The sequence below is a fragment of the Linepithema humile genome, chromosome 4, assembly GCF_040581485.1.
Source record: "Linepithema humile isolate Giens D197 chromosome 4, Lhum_UNIL_v1.0, whole genome shotgun sequence".
Lineage (NCBI taxonomy): Eukaryota > Metazoa > Arthropoda > Insecta > Hymenoptera > Formicidae > Linepithema > Linepithema humile.
The window spans coordinates 29,813,055-29,829,936 of record NC_090131.1 but is presented as its reverse complement, the minus strand read 5'-3'; the positions used below and the strand labels follow the sequence as shown (position 1 = coordinate 29,829,936).

General features: G+C 36.9%; 1 protein-coding gene across 2 annotated transcripts; it reads left to right on the top strand.

The window, feature by feature from the left end:
- The first annotated feature begins 5,576 nt into the window (after positions 1–5,576).
- Positions 5,577–16,710, top strand: Snx27 (sorting nexin 27). Of its 2 annotated transcripts, none has more exons than XM_012365066.2 (7): positions 5,577–5,986; positions 10,649–10,786; positions 11,039–11,263; positions 11,501–11,811; positions 11,901–12,139; positions 12,211–12,492; positions 12,947–16,710. In XM_012365066.2, the coding sequence occupies exons 1-7, from the start codon at positions 5,640–5,642 to the stop codon at positions 13,013–13,015; spliced, it is 1,611 nt and encodes a 536-aa protein (XP_012220489.1). In that variant the 5' UTR covers positions 5,577–5,639; the 3' UTR covers positions 13,016–16,710. The 2 variants fall into 2 exon arrangements, with proteins under 2 accessions (XP_012220489.1, XP_012220490.1); XM_012365067.2 differs by lacking the exon at positions 5,577–5,986 and adding an exon at positions 9,811–10,570.
- Positions 16,711–16,882: the final 172 nt, after the last annotated feature.

The following is a 16,882-nucleotide window of genomic DNA, read 5'->3' as shown; positions in this document are numbered from 1 at the left end:
GCGCCGCGCCGAGCCGCGTCGTCGCGCGGGTACGTCCCGTGTCACGTGTGCGCCTGTGGGCGTGCTCCGGATGCAGCAGGCCGATGATGCCGTCGTGTGCGAAAGCGAGGCGTCCACGACGCTCCAAAATTCGGCGCGTCCGCGCCTTCGTGCCGCGCGGCGTCGAAACACCGCTCGGCCACGTCGAAGTGGAAATATACCGAAGCTAGTCAGCCGGATATGAGCCGCGGTCGGCTCTACTGTATTATGAGCGTGCGGAGATTAACAATGGGAAATAAATAACTTTGTTTTTAACTTTTTCACATAAATACCCGGACTTGAAACATTAAACTAGTCGGACATTGAAGCGTCGCCAGTCAAACACAAAGTGGTTGTAACGCGAGAAGTTTTGCGGAATCGCAATTCGCGTTCGCTTTCATTCGCGACAATTCAAGAACGCTGAGAGATGCAGCAATTCATTAAATCGCTCATCTTTCAGCATCGTATTTCAACAAAACAATTAAAGCTCAACATTGTTGATTATAAGCGGCATTTATTAAGATAGAAATTATCGTGCTATATGCGTCTGGACAAATAGCTCTCGTCTTAATTAAAAAATTTCTCATTACGCTTATCGCAGTGAGCATAAAGTTAACGGAGCAGCGATATCTGAGGAATTTATTCATTAAAATATAATACAAATTCTTCTATTGTGAAAAACAGGAGTGTGGATATTTGGTTTTCAAAGAATTCGTCTTTGAGAAATTTTCACTCAAATAAAATCACGCGGAGTAGAAACAAACGAAATAAGAAAATGATTGGTGGATAAAACGAGTGCTTTCTTTGATAAATCATATTTTTCTGCACAAGGATGCAGTGTCCTTCAACGGAGCCGTAAACACGTTTAGCGCACCCCATCACGCATTGCAGCGCGTATGTCGGTTTACATATCGAGTTATCGCAGTGTGCATTCGCATCATAGTTATCGGGCAGTGCATACAATGTGTGCGCGTGCATATAATGTAGCAGCAACATAGTGCCATGTGGCATCAATCATAGGATTTCCTGCAGGTGAAAGGCCAGTCAGTTCCCTCTGCGCAGATTCGTAACCCCCTCCCCTCTCTCAATCCCTCTCTCTCTCTCTCACTTCCGCCTCTATCCCTCGCTTTCTATTTTTCCAAGTCCGATCATTCGGAAAAATTGAGCAACCTTCGGATATTGAAAAAAAAAACTGGAAATGGAAAAGAATGAAAATGTAGAAAAGAGACGGCGAAAAAGATCGAAATTTTATTCAAATATATTTTCTGGGAGAATATAGAAAATTTTCGATTATGATCAAATTTGGAAAATTACTAAAAGTTTAGAAGTCTTAAGAATAATTATGCGAAGTTTCTTGCTCGTTTTTCGACGAGAGAAACAAAAGTTTCTCTAAGATAAGAATTATTTATTTATACATAAACGCACACCGATTTTCTATTGTTCAACATTTTTATGTGGACAATAAAACACAAGCTAAGTGCAAATATTCATATCATTTTTGCACGCGATGTAATATCACATCCACGCGTTGCACACATAATGTTCCGTTAAGAAAAAATTCAATATTGCAGCGTTAATATCATTTTGGCCATATCGTCAAAGTGTCTAGTTCATAAACTCTACGAGCTACATAATTGCGGAATCATACCGCTGATGCTGCGACACTGAAGCAATAAGCGTAAAGCTCGATTTTCCTTTAATTAATAACTGACGACAAGCAAAGGTGATGCAACATACTTTGCATTTTTTATGAATAAAATGTAAATTAAAATAGGTGAAACTATATGTGACTTTAAAAATGTAACAAAGGAGTGGCTTTTATTTTAAATATGTTATTTGACGTAGCAGGAATGTGATAAGTATAATATTATACATGAAATTGTTACGCACGTATGTACGCACGCATGCAAGAAAAATTACGATCGTTAAAAGGGATTCTTTAAAACACTCTTCGAAATTTTTTTTCTTTAATAAACATTTTATTTAAAGTGGAGATATTGCGCACGTTATGTCTTGTAGAAATTAAAAACGTGTCATCTTTAAAACATGGAATAACGTATACACAACAATTCCACTCTGCAATTTTGTAGCGTGTTCTTGCGCAAATTAATTATATGCATATAAATGTAAATAGAATAATAGCGTGTGTGTGTGTACAAATGCATAAATTAAATTTGCGTGTATACAAACGGGAAGATAAAACCTTTCATGTGTATTTTAAATGTATTAATGTACACGTTTATTATGATAATTAAATTTGTGGATATACGTGTACGATTGGAATTAAATTAAAGTACTTTTTATAGAGTTTACAAACGTTACGTTACTTACTGATATGTATTAAATATAATGTAAATAATCATTAAATATTAAAAAACTTACGTTATTTTAAAGTACGGCAAAACCATTTATTATTTAGCTTGTGAACGAATTTATTTAAGATAATTAAATAGCGTAAATGATCTTTGCATATCGTTTCAGAAGAGTAAAATTTGTTTTACTTTGTAGGTCGTAATATAATTTCATCGGCATATCAAAACTGTAATACAGCGATGAATTAATTCTTGATCAAAGAAAGTGGGCAAACATAATTTATTAATAATGCTATAATAAACTATTGTTCAATATTTATTATTCAAAGTACTCTAGAAAAAGCTGCTAAATAAAAATGTTTTAAAAGGAGAAGCTATTAAAGCCCGAGCTGGAACTTAGTGTTTAAATAAATATTTTTATTAATATATAACCATTTGCACAAACGTTTTGACCATATTTTTGATTATAAAAATATTTACTTGAGCACTAAGTTCTAGCTCGAGCTTTAATAGCTTCTCCTTTTAAATTATTATTTTATAATAAGAAAGCCAAAGTAATTACAATTGTAAAAATGTTTTATTACTAAGAGACCGAAGCATAATTATAAATATAAACATTTTCAATGATACTTCTATCTTATTATTTAAAAAACGAATAACTGGTAAGAAACCACGCGATAGTCGTATGATTACAAAAAAATAGCGAGAACAGAAGAAACGATCAAAAATAAGAATTTTAAGTATGTCAAGAACATAAAGTTGATAAACAGACTTTTTTTCTATAATTTTTTTAAATTTTAGATAAAAGGTGTATATAGAACTGTTACGAGCGAAGGCTATTAGGCTAATCTACATATAATCGTCACATCAGCAAACTGTCTCCATCTGCTGGATTCAGCTGTCCTGCCGACAGAAACGGAAAAGATCGATGTAGAAAGGGTGAAAGGCGGCATTATGACATTATTAGTTACAGCTACTCTATATATAAGATGACATTTAGACCCATTTACGAATTATGCTAGCGTCTGGAAAATCAGGAAAATTTAGAAGCAAAGCATTTTTGAAATGTTTTAATTATCAATAATGTTTTACATTTTTATATGATATAATGATTCAAAGCGCTACACTATTTGTCGTTAGATTTTTTTTATTTTCTCTATTTTAATTTCACAAGCGATAGAAAACGTAGAAAGACACTATTACAGTAACGAACAGTTGAGATATAAAGCCGATTACAACGAGCTGAACAACGACATAATTATAATTGAAGTGAAGAAGTTTGTAGATAAAGAAATGAATCTGACACCACGATACGCATCACGATACGCTGACAACACGAAATGCTAGAGATAAAGATAACGCAAAACGTGTAAACGTGCAAGCCAATTGAATTTACATGCCAAATTTATCTGCTAACTTATATATCTTACTACGTAAAAAAAGTGGAAGAAGACTGCGTCGCCTACAAGTCTGGCATTCGTAGAGGCAATCGCCTTCTGTGAATGTGGCAAAAAGGAAATACTCTACTGGACAGAAGCCACAGTCAAGAGGACAGGCTTTAGAAAAAGACACATTCAACGTATGTCTGGCATAGTATCATCTAATATTTTCAAATTACAGCAGCGACAACGCATATTGCATCTCATATCAGCAGAAAATACAACAATTTACAATAACAGGGAAAATTAAAAAAATTGCTTCTAAATTTTCCTGATTTTCCAAACGCTAGCATAATTCGCTTAAAAATACAACAGATCCAATCGTATACGAGAACAAGGTATTCACAATGCTTTAAAATTCCATTTGCACTTTTGAGTGGATGAACAGCTTATGAATGCCTTGATCTCATTAAAATCGAAATATTCCAATTAGAATTAGCTCGATATAATACATCACTATCTGTGTTCATCTTTGTTATATTTACAAAAATGATCGATAAAGAAGTAATATTGATAAGAAATAAGAAATTTATAGTGTATTTTTGATACATGTATTTTTTATCAAATATATATTTTTATATGTATATGTATTTTTGATACATGTATACACAATATTTGACTTACAACTGAACTAAAGTACTGAACTGAATTAGACATTGACAGGCATTTTTTATATGAAAATCTATCGTCACGATTTATCTCAACTCGCTAATTCTCAGGAAAAATAGTCGGGAAATACTTAGGAATATTCAGGGGAAAAGATGTAATATTTAATTACAATATGTACTTATATAATAATTATAAATTAAATAAATTTAAAAAATTAAATTTAAGTCATGCTATTTCTACCTGTACAAATTGCTCCTCTTAATTAAAAAAAACTCCTCGTTATTTTCATCATATTAAGAATAATGCTTGCAGGAAAACCAGGATTAAAAACTTTATTGAAATATAATGCTTTAATTAAGATAAATGTCTGTTTTCTGTATGTAAAATGTATAAATGTGTGTGCACATTTGAGATAAAATAAGATATTTTCCATGGGTTATAAATTTAAATTTAACACAGAAAATAAAAACTCAAGTTTTAACTCGTTGAGAATCTAATGAACAACTTGCAACTGACAATGAGTAGAAAACTCGTGTTGATGGCAGCACATTCCTGGACTCACTGTCGGCTGCAACTGCACTGCCGACAGATACTGCAAAAATCAATAATAGCAAAGACGAAAGACGGCACGTCGACATTTACAGAAATGAAAACCGTTCTGCATAGAACACGACACCTAGAATCATTTATGCTTTTACGACTTATGCATTACTGTCTGAAAAATCAAGAAAACTTAGGGAATTTTTGTTTTGCTTGATATTTCAGAACCAAGGAATTTGGAATACGTTAATGATTTATGATTTTATTCAATTCATATTAAAAACGTAGTCATTTCTGTTCCTATTTGAATTCTAAAATCCTAATATTTTAACAAATTTATCATTAGAGCTCTATTAAACCGTAAGAGATTAAAAATTTTTATACTTCTCTAAAATAAATATTTATAAAAATGAAGTTAACATATTATATTGTGGTAGATTTTATCAATTAATTTTATTATCTGTTTTAACGATTATAATATTATTTCCATACCATGTTTCGTTCTCACTATCGATAGTGCGAAGTATCGACATGTCCCTTGCGATTTTCTCGCTCACCGAGAACGCGCGCTTGCCTTGGCGAGGTATCGCTGCTTGGAACCGATACATCGATACTTTTTCTGCTCCGACCAACTTCGACCAGCGCTCCAATGCTCATCCCTAGACCCAGGTAACAACACGCAGTGATAGTGGTTGCCGTGAATGGGCGGCCAGAGTGTAAGATGGCGGATTGCGAATCGGAGGTGCAGCGGTTACCAGCCGTGAATCAAGACGGCAGTACGAGGAGCGCAGCGACCGTGACAATGGTGAACAATAACGGGCGCGTGCCGCAGCATCCTCCGGCTGCCGGACCGGATAAAGACCCGGTCGGGCAGGGGCCGCGGTGCGTAACAATTTACAAAACGGAGACGGGCTTCGGGTTCAACGTACGCGGCCAGGTCAGCGAAGGTGGACAACTGCGGAGCATCAACGGCCAGCTGTACGCGCCGCTGCAGCACGTAAGCGCGGTGCTGCCGCGAGGCGCCGCCGAGAAGGCCGGCGTTCGCAAAGGCGATCGTATTTTGGAAGTGTGAGTAGAAATTGTCCCTTTCTCTCGCGATTCTGCGGCGTCCGCCGGGAGCGTCTTGCTCGGATCCTTGGTGCGGCGCCTTCGCCTGGAAACGCGTCTCCTCGCACGTAGTACGCGACTACGACGCATCGTGCATTCGCTCTGATGTAATTTCATCATTAAAACGTTCTGGGCTGTACGCCAGATTGTATTGGAATTTGTGTAATTGGATCTCGAAGAGTCAACACAAGATTCAGCCGCGGTTAATCTTCTACATTTCGGAGCAGTCGATCAAAGTGAGACACGGATATGTCCATGCGCGGATATGGAAAATAAGGATCTGTACAAACGCTAGGATTTATTAAATGAAGGATTTATGGTATACGTGACTCAGGAAAGAATATATAGCATAGAAGTTTTGCATTATTCAACAAAAAAGTTTCAACACTCTCGACGATAAAAATGACAGCTTAATGGTAGCTTGAACAAAACTTCAAATAATTATGTATGTTTATCGGAGTTTTGCATACAATTTTTATTTGATGAAAATAATTAATTCTGTACTTACTTGCAAATATCAGCTGTGTCGTCCCACGCTTTAAACATTTTTTCTCCAAAATGTCGATAAGCGCGTCCGTGACTCGCTCGTTGCTTTTTTTTCAGAATATTTAAATACCGGCGACTTGCAAAATACAACAATGAATGGATTCCCGGAATTTTTCTATTTAACATTTTTGCGTCTTGTTTATGCGATTGTGTTGTGCATACACATCCAAAGTTTCTGTTTATTTATGATACTCACACGGGAATACATTAATTGCGCGCTGGCTTTATTACATATTCATTGAGGATTAGTTGCTTATAGCCTAGCTTAGCAACTAACCTTATTCAACAATCTGCATGTAGTTTGCTAGAAATATAGCTACCGTAGAAGGTATATTTAGATTGTCTTTAGATGCACTCTGACCGATGTTTTCACGGTTTTTAATAATTTTTTAAATTGTAACTTATCTTGTTTTTTTTTAGAAGAAAAACTACCAGTTAATTGTACCAATAAGTCAAAATTATCACTTCCTGATAATTTTATCTCCTATAAATTTAGGAATATAAAGGTTCGGTGTCTGACATTTGAGAGTGGTCCCATATATCTACTGATTTCCATTATCAATTATCTTGGAGGCGCAGAGGACAGAAAAGCGACATAAAGATATCGTGTACCATAACTTTTCGACAAGATAATGAGTGGAAAAATTCGTCGCAACAGCAATGTTAGCGCGATAGAATTCGAAAGAGCAAATCATGACACGTACACACGTGACGTTGTCTGCTTCGCAAATTCTGATGCAAGGACGATAAAATGTGCACGATGCGTGACGAACGCGCTCATCTGCCTGATCTCGTTTGCGGAGCTTAACAAACGCGACAGCGTTTGCAAAATCTGCCGTGCCTGCGAGATCCAAACCAGTTTCTATCGTGGACTGCAGCCGTGGAATCTGTAGCCGATTATTTCAATTTTTTCGGTTTAACCAGTTAGCCGCCGGTTAAACAGATTTTTAAGGAAGAAAAAAAGCGAATTACATTTATTCAAATCTAATGCAGTGTTATTTTCAAATGACAATTATTTTAGTCGCGGTCCAATTTAATAAATAAACGTTCCGGCTATAGAATGATTTTTCTCGGCTTGTTTTGACGTCGGGAATATTGCAACACTTAATTATGATAAACGCGGTGTTCGCCTGTGACGATCTTTATTGTCGCGCATTAACTATTAGTTAGCCAACTATCTAATTGAGTTGCTAAAGCGTCTGCAATTTCCGTCGACGGGGTCGTTAGCGCCCTTGGATTTGCATACTTGATCATTAGCCGACCTGCCTGCGTGCACAGTGACAATGTTCTTCAATCTATTTAATTAAAAGTCAGTTTGCCTAAACTTGTTTTTAGAGACATTTGATGATACACGCGAGACGATTCATCGTCGAGGAGGAATTTCCACAATAAACTTTATGTAAACATAAAGATAACTGCAATAAAAATTGCAATGCAATAAATTAAAATTATTAAACGAGGAAAAGTTCGAAACAATAATAATTCCTCACACGCGTCGCTTTACTTTTTTTACTTTCTGTGATAAAATTGAGAGTCGATGATACATCGTATCGATTTCCAGAAATTTCCCTTCTCACGCGACGTTTATTTTAGAAATGACGCAAATCAATTTTTGATGGCCGATCGGATTAAATAAAATATGACTGTAAACACGCGATCTTTTTCATCGTTGATGACAATTGATTTACAATTAGACGGAGAGAAAGGAAGAAAAATCACCGAGTGTTTTGAGGTCGATACTTGGTGTCGTAACATCATTGTCTCTCCCGCGGCTATTAAGCGTCTTCCGCTTGCCAGTCGCATGGATAAATGGCTCGTTTGTTTGCGACGCGTGTTTCGGCGGGCTGAAGATTGCAGAGATGGAATTTGTTTGCTACTCTCGCAGGTCCAAGGCTCCCATAAACTCCGCGCGGTTCAAGGACTGTCAGGCGCCTTGCGAGGGACCTGTCGATCTCGCCCTATTCGCAGTTTCTCGTTTTACAGGGTCGCGGGATTTTTTTTTCTCCGCCGATTGTCGGCGAGACGGCCAGAAATACTCGCGTCGATTATCCCGGAATAACCGGGTGTAATTTCGACCTGTCATTCGATCTCGCGTATTCTCGTTAATCGAGGCGTGCACCATGAGAGATTGATGGAAACTTTTGCTTTCCCTTTCACCCGACAATGATGCAGTTTCCACAACGACTTGCTTGTACATTGCGGCCAGCATCTATCTACTTGCCACCGTTCATTACCTTCTGCCTACGTCACCGGATTAAATCCAGCAGTTTTTTAAAGCCTGAAAATTGACTGCCACGTTTTTACTCTCCGGTCGATCCTTTTCAGCTTCTGATATTAGTTCTTTAATTCGTGTATTATTTGTTGCGCGATAAGCAATAGTTTTAACAAAAACCGCAAACTGTACGCTGTTTTTTTACGTATACATTTTCTATATGACTTCTTTTCTTACGCTAGTGTTAATATCCTTAAAAGGCTTATCCTTCATATGGTTTCTACAAAATTGTTGCATATTATGTAACTAGCTTGACAACGTATTTTTTCAATGATCAAAGAAATTATTCTCGGCGATAAAAGTAGCAGTTTTAATTTAAACAATTATAAATGAATCTGAATAAATTTTAAATAAGATTCTCCTGGATTTGAAGGTTTAACGATGACTTTTATTTTAAGAAGCAGCGATAAATGTGAATATTACATAAAAAGAGCCGCTTATTGCACACACATCCGACGAAATGAACAGTCATTCACACAGAATTACCGTCAATCTTTAAGTTCTATTAGGAGCATCATTAACGTAGGTGGAAATCATAATGACTCGTACGCTTTATTATCTCGGTTAAGTGCAATTAACGGGCTCGGCCGCGAATATTTTGCAAATGAGTTTCAAATAGTGCAGTCGGTGCATTTATAATCCTCACAGCAAAAAAAAAAAAGGAAGCTGACGCACACACAGCGCGTATCTCGCTATACATTTAAATACTTGTAACACTAGCTGCATGCGCGAGCCCACATTATCTCTCTCTTCTTAAACAGATACACGCGGTGTGTTATTGACGATTTATTTTACTTCTTATCTCCTAGTCTAATTTAATAACCCAACAAAATATTTTTTGGAGTCGCATTTAGTGCAAATAACATTTTGACATATGTATTGCGGAAAAGCAGAGTTTGTAGCGAGCCCAAGTGTGTGTTTGTCAACGTTTGTTATTGCCTTTGGATAATAATTAAAACTTGATAATTCTGATAATAATTATAATATCGGCGTATTTATATGGAATGCGCTCACATTTTCTGATACAATTGTGAAATTATATAATGATAAGTAGATACGTAGCAAGAGATACGATAAGTAGAGCAATTGGCGAATAAAAAGGTCGAAGAGATAGATAAAGTCTTACAGAAGACCACCCGGTACACGATAACAAAGTGTATAAAGCTGGCGACGCGCGTTTTTGCGTGCAGACGTGGAAATCCGTGGCGGCGACATTCGTCGACCTCCGAGAGTGCCGTGCCTCCCTGCCTAACCAATCGCGCGAGTCCTTTCACTGTAGGAATTCGAAGCTCGTGTTAAAAAGGCCGATTACCGGTATTCCTATTCCCTTTCGACTGGCTGCAACGGTCGAGGGCCGCCGACAACGTGCGCGAGATCGGCCAGATCGCGTCTCGCCGAAGGCCCGCCTGTTTCTCTCGTTTCGCGGAAGATCGCCGAAAACCGGATGTGCCGTGCAAGCCGAGCGAAAAAGTTATTCCGCCTGACTTTTCGCGTCTGAAATTCCGCATTGCTTTTCGCCCGATCGACCGATCGTCCGTTGCAACAGCAGGCAGTAACAGTTCGCGCGTATCGACCACTGACGATTTTGCGAGATTAGCTTACTATCGCGCCGATAAGCACGTGTCCAGCACGAATATGTTAACGTGTTACATGACCGCACTGCAGTGCGAGTGGATCGAAAATCGTAGGCGATGGAATTCCATCAGCACGCTACGATCGCAATTCAAGTCGGTATCGTGCCAAATTATTGTAGATCGAGCGAGTGAGAGCAGAATAGTGACACGTCATGTGATTTCTGTTTGCAGGAACAATGTTAACGTCGAAGGCGCCACTCACAAGCAAGTAGTGGATCTGATAAAATCGGGCGGCGATGTTCTCACCTTGACCGTTATTTCCGTGACGCCGCAGGAAGCGGAACGGTTGGAACCCTGCGAGGATTTGAGGTAAGAACAATATTTGAGCTTAGCATCGGGGGTTCAACAAATCCGGCGAAATGGAAACTTGATGGAAGTCATATTAAATTATCGCTTGAAGTATCTTTCGATGCTGATAAAATATCGCGATTTTCGATAAGATCCTCGACGTATAACAGCCTTGAGTCTAATAATTGCCAATCTTATAATTGTTTATCTAAACTATTCGATTGAAGAACACAAACACATGTACAAATATTAAGTGCGTTACATTTTGTTTAGCTACGCATCGGTGGACTACAGCGAGAAGCGATCTCTACCTATCAGCGTTCCGGATTATCACGTTCGTGAGAGAAAACACGAGCGTTACGTAGTTTTTAACGTCCACATGGCCGGCAGGCACTTGTGCTCGCGTCGATATCGGGAGTTCGCGGCGTTGCACTTGGCGCTGAAGAAGGAATTCATAGGCTTCAATTTCCCGAAGCTACCAGGAAAATGGCCATTCCAGTAATGTCTTTGGACTTAATTTTGTACGACGCGTGTAAATGCATATCGCGTTCAGTTGCGGAATGAATGAGTCTATTCAGTATTGACGTTATAATCGTGCCACATAAATTACGAGAGTACATTCAAGACCGCATTTCCTTACACTTTAAATATCTGTTTTCTCTGTGTAACATTGTTTAACAAAATAGAAGACATTTATTATGCACATTTTAAGAGTATAAATTTATTTCGTGGCAGATTGAGCGAGCAACAACTCGATGCGAGAAGACGCGGCTTGGAGCAGTATTTAGAGAAAGTCTGCGCGGTGCGCGTAATAGCGGAGAGCGATGCCATGCAGGAATTCTTGACAGACAGATTAGAAGAGGACGGTGATCAGGGCCCGGCGGTTGATTTGAAGGTTCTACTGCCAGATCGCGAAGTGGTAACCGTCACGGTTCCGAAAGCGGCGTCGGTGAAAGACGTCTATGACGCGGTTTGCTGTCGAGTTGGTTTAGACGCGGAAACAGCCAAGTATTTTTACCTGTTTGAGATCGTCGAGTACAATTTTGGTATGCGCTCAAATTATTCAATGCAAGCGTAATCAATTCTGAGTATGTAATACGGTTTGTCATTTAACGTAACTGTGTTGTATTTTTAGAACGGAAGCTACAGCCTCACGAACACCCGCACACTTTATATATACAGAATTATTCAACTGCCAGCGCGACGTGTTTGGCGATAAGGAGGTGGCTTTTTAATGTAAATAGGCCTCTGAGCGAGCAGGCATTAACCTGGATATTTTGGCAAACAATCGACGAAGTAAACAGGGGTCACATCACCGCGGGAGAACGATTGTATCAGCTGAAGGCTCTGCAAGACGCATCCAGAAAGCACGAGGTCCGTTCACAATAAAATTGCTCGCGTATCTTTAATGCATGCGCTGTTGAATTTATTATGCAATTTTACAGTATTTAAAATTGGCGAGGGAGCTCAGCGGATACGGCGATATCGTGTTCCCACATTGCGCGTGCGACTCGAGAAAGGAAGGTCACGTTATACCTGCGGTGGGCATGGCAGCTTTTAAATTGCACGCCGCGAAAGAAGACGGAACTCTGGAATCGCAAGTGGTGGAGTTCCAATGGAACACCATCGCCCGATGGGAAGTAGACGAGGACGGAATGGCGTTCTGCTTCCAATACACGCGCCAGGATAATCGTCCACCTCGTTGGCTCAAAGTCTTCACTCCTTATGTGAGTATCGCGATTCCAATAAACAAATTCGTGTATTCCCTGATGGAAATATTTTGCTGAAAGTACTATGAAATCAATGAAAAGTAAAATGAAAGTTTTTGAAAAATTACTGAATATATTTTAAAATAAGTCATAATTTTCCGTATGAAAATTTAATGTAATACTACGAAATATAAGGAAAGTTAAAATATACTGCTGAAAAGTAATAAAAGAGTTTTTAAATAATTATCATTATGAAATTTACTGAATTAAACTGAAAACTGTTACTTTTTAATGAAAAATTGCTGAAATATTTATGAAATTAATTAATGGTGTGGTTTATCAATTGAGAGAAATTTTCAAATACGTTTCAGCAAAATTTCGTTATATTTTTAGAAAAATATTTCCATCAGGGTTTTGCAATGTAATTTATATAAATCTCTGTTTTACGCATCTGATAATATTGTCCTTGCAGTATACGTTCCTCTCGGACTGCTTCGATCGAATAGCTGAGGAAGCGAAGTGGGACGACCCAGGCGAATGACGTAATGTTCGACGCTAAGGGGCATCCAGTGTATAACGTTAAAGGTTTTTTCATCTCACATTCGTCTTCATAGTCGAAATTTTTTACTAGGGCTAGGCAGTCTACAGACCGGTACCGAGTCAGCGTAATACTTTCAGCATATCAAACTTTCCATCTGTCGACCTCGCGATACATTATGTAAAGAATATTACCGAGTCACACACCGAGAGAACGTTTGCCCGCGCTATCATCAGACGAATAAATGCGAATGAAAGTAGATGAATGTCCCGGTGAAAGCAACGCTTCGTAACTAATCGCGAGAAGTGATACGAAGATTCGACGAATACGATGTAACATTGAAACACTTGCAAATAAGAGTTATCTGTTCGTGAACAGAATGTGATGTTTAAATTTAGTCCGGATTTATTGTACGCCACATACGTCCATGACCACGATGAAGAGATCTGGGATATGTAGTTTGATCTAACTCAGTGCATAAGATAATAAATGCGTTATTGCGCATAAAAGAATACAGCTCGAATTTTTTTTGTTTCGTCGATGAAATCCGTGCTGCGCACTTTCCCTTACAAAACTCACATGCGAGAACGTGAGAGGATTACGTTGGCGTACAAACGCGTAGGGATATTATTATGGGGACACGATCGCCCGCCTAGAAAACACCTATCCTTTTGGCCTATAAGTTATTATAGCGTGCAATTCGATTTACCGGTGATTTACATAAATGTTCCTTCTTATTCGCCTAATAGACCTGAAACTTTCTTTCATTAGATTTTTGCATGAGTGTATCGATCGAGTGTTTAGCGCGAGAAATAATGCCATGATACTTTGTGCATTTTCTAATGTGCAATATTTTGTAATTCAATATATATATTTGTCAATTCCGCAGGATACTTTAAAACGGAAGATATCGTTTGATTATCGTTTATATGAGAGTTAACAATGTATTGACAGAAGCACGTCCAACGTTGCTGTTGTGAATTTCACTCATATTTTTTGCAATTAAGGTAAGAATTGTTTGAAACAAAATAGATACATATCATAATAGATAAAGTTCATCAGCGATTTCATTATAAGTGTTTCTTTTAAACTATCCTGTGTAGCAAGCAAATATTTAACACACGCGTGACTATGGCTAATTCCACGCGTCGCATAAATAACATGTAATAAATCCATCAGTCCTGTACACATTTTGTTATATACGCCATTAAATATAGAATATTAATCTTAATAAAAAGTAGAGAACAAATTGTAAATATCGGTGTTGCAAATATACTTTTTGAGAAGAAACTCAGTCGTTTCGATAAGATCGATGAACGACTATTGGCAAAATCGAAAGCAAAGGCAGCGGTTTGACTGTCGCGCGAGACTGTGCGTGTAAATCATGAGTGTGCAGAGGATGACAGCCGAGAATTATTTTTCAATCAGCATTCTCTCGATTAAAACTTTATCGGGGCTACTCCCCCATCATTAAATTTATAAAGATACTGTACGATAGAAAATGCGACATTAGTGCTCATCATTCGAATATATATATATATATATATATATATATATATATATATATATATATATATATATATATATATATATATATATATATATATATATATATATATATATATATATATATATATATATATATATATATATATATATATAGCGTATAACCGGATTTAGTAGGAGGAAAATCATAAAGACTCGGAACAATAATGTAATAAGGTTGCATGGTACGAAGTAACAGTTTCCTCTTCTATTATGCGAAGGAAATAATACTCATTATAATAATATTAAAGCAGATACTGATAATAACAGCAAGTAAGAAACACATAAAGATAATATTAGCGACACACTATTCTGCGTGCGGCGTGCCAACAGATTCTGCGAAACGTCGCGATCCGTTCGGCGTAGATTCACAGTAGAAAGCGAATATTTGGAGCGAGTCTTCTCTTGCACATGCTTACGGTATAAAGTTCGGTTTTTCTCCTTTCATTCCTATCTATTACTCTGCCTCCTCGCAATGCTTAAATTCACTCGTTCTAAACATGTCGCTTACTTAACTGCGAGCAGTCTCAGCAGATAATAAATAGAAAGATAGATATATTATTATCGTTAACGTTTTTAAACTTTATTCATGGCGTATTGTGCGTGTGCGATGAATGGGTGATGCGTGTGATAGCATAAGAAAATCGAGTAATGTGAGAAATTATACATATATAGATGATATATATATAAATAAATATATATATGCTCGCGAGAGAGCATAGTTATGATATTGTTAATGGTAATAGAAATATATAGCGTAATATAGTATACAATTATATAATCGAATACGCAAGTATCAGAATGATTATATACAAGATCCATCGACCGATACACATTCGCGCGTACACTTAGGTATTCGATCGAGCGAGAGAGACAATTACAATAACGGTTTTCATTGTTTCGTCGAGAGAAAAAGAAAGAAAGAAAGATCTGTGCAAAATGATCTGTGAATTGTAGTTAGCAATATGCACATGCAAAATGTTATTGGTAATAAACCGAATGAACCTTCGGATGATCTAATATTTATATCATTAAGGAACCAAGAATGAGAGAAGTAACAATATAGTTTTGTTGAATAATGTGTAATAATTTGTTCGTACAATCGATATTGAAATGCGAGAAACCCGAAGGTCTCATTGATTGTATTATATTACCGCCAGCAAAAAAATTCAAAGTATACATGAGACCTTCCGTGGTGTGCTACATTATTCCACGAAAAATGGGAAACACTTTTTAGACTTAAAATCGAGCAATTTACAAACTATTTTGAAACTCGACGAAAAATCATCGCAGACAAAAAATTGAAAAATTATTTCAAAGCTTGATGTTTGTACTTTCACGTGTTTTAGACCATTTTTTGAAATCTATCTTTACACTTTTAAGTCTAAAAAAAGAACATATTATTTTATTCTTAGAATTACGTACGTTCAGCACTTTGCAATTCGATAAAAAAATTTATAACGAGTAAAAAATGTTGTTTAAGAACGAAACACTATGTTTCTTTCATGGGTTTAAAAGTGTAAAGTAAAAATTTTTTTAAAAACGAGCACATAAAAGTACTTCAAGTTTTAAATTGCTTTTTTAATTTTTGTTTTGCGATGACTTTTAGCCGAGTTTCAGTAGTTCAAAAGTTGCGATTTTGAGCGTCTAAAAAGTATTTTCTATTTTTTTTTGTAGAGTAAGATATTTCATTAATCGAATAAAAATTATAATTAATTTTTGGATTGTGATACGAAGAAGTCTCGTCGAAAAGCCTGTCATCGAAACAACTGCGTGCTAAGAAAATGGCAATAATATTTATGAAGAAATTATGTCGTACAGCTGATTTTGGTAGTAAATATTTTTTGAGAAAAATTGTATGAAATGTAATCGCAGTAAATGCATCTAAATTGAATTCGAGACAATTCTGATACGGAAGATCTGAGAGTAGTTGGATTAATGATATTTTGTACAATTTTATGACATTAATTTTATCTTGCAATATTTATTATTGGATTATTTTTTCATCACAGATTTAATAGGTATATGTCAAAAATTGTTTTTTATTTTTTAAGAAAAAAATGTAACACAAATTGATTTGTTTTTCTCTCGTGAAATGTGTTTCTCAGTAATCAAATCAATAAATATGAAGAAGAAACAAAAACGCAAGAAAAGATTCTACATTTAACATTTCCTCGTAACGAACCTCGACAAGTATGTACATTTACAATATCTTGGAAAAAATTAGGCAGGTAGATAAAGTCACTATCACATTGCTTGCATCTAGAAGTCAAAATTAAACCTGACATGCAAAATAGATTTGTCGGTGATACGCTTTGCGAATCT

Excerpts from the sequence above, each read along its gene's own strand:
- Snx27 (XM_012365066.2), top strand. The coding sequence starts at position 5,640 with ATGGCGGATTGCGAATCGGAGGTGCAGCGGTTACCAGCCGTGAATCAA. Across the intron at positions 12,140-12,210 it reads ACGCATCCAGAAAGCACGAG|TATTTAAAATTGGCGAGGGA; the intron begins GTCCGTTCACAA and ends GCAATTTTACAG. Across the intron at positions 12,493-12,946 it reads TCAAAGTCTTCACTCCTTAT|TATACGTTCCTCTCGGACTG; the intron begins GTGAGTATCGCG and ends TTGTCCTTGCAG.